The sequence below is a fragment of the Brassica oleracea genome, chromosome C9 (assembly GCF_000695525.1).
Source record: "Brassica oleracea var. oleracea cultivar TO1000 chromosome C9, BOL, whole genome shotgun sequence".
In the NCBI taxonomy this organism is placed as follows: Eukaryota; Viridiplantae; Streptophyta; class Magnoliopsida; order Brassicales; family Brassicaceae; genus Brassica; species Brassica oleracea.
The window spans coordinates 20,446,767-20,449,020 of record NC_027756.1 but is presented as its reverse complement, the minus strand read 5'-3'; the positions used below and the strand labels follow the sequence as shown (position 1 = coordinate 20,449,020).

Here is a 2,254-nt window from a genome sequence, read left to right as displayed (position 1 = left end):
TGCTTTCAGCGCCTAGAAATACCTGTGTCCTGCCAAAGTCAAGCCAACCTTCTGGGGAATAGAGATCAAAGCTTCTTTCCATTTCTTGATTCTCTCAGGCTCACTCCGATACTCTCTCTCCAGATTCCTGAAATTGTCACCGAAAGTTCCAACGAGCCTCTTACAGTTGGTAGCGCCTAATCTGTAAAAAATTGGAATCACAACGAGCTTGTCTTGGTCCATCTGCTCTTTCATCTTCACTAGTTCATCCAAGCACCAACTAGATTCTGTGTATCTTTCAGACAAGATCACAACAGCGACTCTGGATTCCTCGATCCTCCTGAAAAGATTCTGTAGATCTCTACCTTTGACTTCTACTTCGTCTGTGAAGACGTTGATCTTTGCTTCTCTCATGGCTTTCACTACGAACCCGAGGAAGCTTTTCCGCAGCTCGTCTCCTCTGTAGTTGATGAAAACTTGGTGCTGCGGTGGGACTTCTTCACCGGACACCGTCATTGGAACCACTTCTTCAATAAGACATCATTTCAAAAGTTAAATAAAGTCAACCATATGAAAATTGGAGATAGGGTATCTCACATTATGTACAACTTGATTTTTTTGTCAAACTTTATATTATTATGAAAAAGCATAATTAATATTCTGCTTTAAAACGTCCACAACCAGAATGGTCAAATAATAGATAACAATGTAAAAGTTTGTAAAGCATAAAAATTATTATCTAGAGTAAAGAATCAAAACAGAAAAGCAATGACAAGAGTTTTTAATTCCCAAACTGATGTTGCTCAGTTTCTCCCCAGCATTATCAACGGCATTTCGTCAAAGAAAACTTGACATTTTCGAAAACTTCTTATCAATATAAAAAGGCCATTGTAGAAATCTATTTCCTGTTTAGTCATATGAGAATCATTGAGACTGATTTTCTTGAGGACTGCTGAATTCATAATAAAATAAGTCGCTAGTTTCATTCCAGGTCCCTCCCACATATTCAGTTTGTTAATCTCAACACGCTCCAAAGTCGATATTAAACACTGAGGCACCTTGGTGAGATCCATCTTCTGCTCTGGCTCCGTTGAAACAGAAAAGTCCTACAAAAAGAAAACTCAATCATTACAATAGTTCCACTATGACAAATCATAGGCTCAAGTTTGATTCTTACCAAGATGAGGCTTTTAAGATTCGAGCAGCTCTCAAGAAAAACTGACAACAGTGATAATGATGAGCTGGAGAATGCAGCCTGAATATGAGCCAGGTTATAGAATTTGGGAAACGGTATAATGATAAAGGACCTGCATGCAAGAAGAAAAACAAGGTTAGAGGTGAAAATCTTTTCCTATAAAAAAAATGTCAAAAGTGTCACATAATATACCTCTAGAGTAGGCTGAGAGATAATCATATGTTTCATACTAGTAATACCAATGAGAAACTCATGGATAATATCTCTCTTACTTAAAACCTCCGATCTTGATATTAAAGTCAGTATCAATGTCTATCTTGAGCAAGGAATTCAGATTCTTCACCACAATCCTATCACTAAAACTCATATACTTGATGAGTCTTGGAGCATCAATCTCGACCGAATCATCATTACCACTCCTTACCGGATGAAATGTTAAATAGAAGATCTTCAGAGTCTGGGACCTCACACGGAGGGTTTTTAACGAACCAAATTGATATCTTACCAAATTAAGTTCTTCAAGAACCTGACAGCCTGAGATTAGCTTCTCCATAAAAATATGGCCACCTTTACCGTAACGAATTTTTTTAGGTGCATGATCTTGAGACAAGGTAGAGAAAAAACAAACTCTGGATTCTTAGGCACTACTACCCGTTGGAGTTTCAAGGATACCAGTGTCTTGCTCTGATAAATATTCACAGGCAAGAAACAACTGTAACACGTTGCATTCTGGTCCTTAAAATCTAGATGCTGAACTCCGAGATGATCAACAGCTGTGACGAGCCACTCCCTGATCTGAGAGGAATTTCCAAACGATTTATAGTTATCATAGTTGATCTTGAACTTTTGGAGACGCGTCTGACGGTTAAACTTCAGAAAGCTGTTACCAAAGTTGTTAGTGGCAGCTTTGGAGAAACTATCCAAGTCATTGGAGTGCAAATCAAGTCCTGGAACATCAAGCCATAGGTTTCTCCATCTGGTTGATAGAACGCTTGTCTTAATAGAATCTCTGGTTGGAAGCCATAAGAGTATCTGAGTTCTCAAACAATCCGGCAGTGCGCTTATTCTGTCATACCCCAT

General features: G+C 38.6%; 1 protein-coding gene and 1 pseudogene across 1 annotated transcript; both read right to left on the bottom strand.

Annotated features, from left to right (window-relative positions):
- Positions 1–529, bottom strand: LOC106316797 (vesicle-associated protein 1-4-like). The gene has a single exon (XM_013754668.1). It carries the CDS (start codon positions 493–495, stop codon positions 13–15), a length of 483 nt encoding a protein of 160 aa, XP_013610122.1. The 5' UTR covers positions 496–529; the 3' UTR covers positions 1–12.
- Positions 530–782: 253 nt separating this feature from the next.
- LOC106314528 lies at positions 783–2,254 on the bottom strand (annotated as a pseudogene).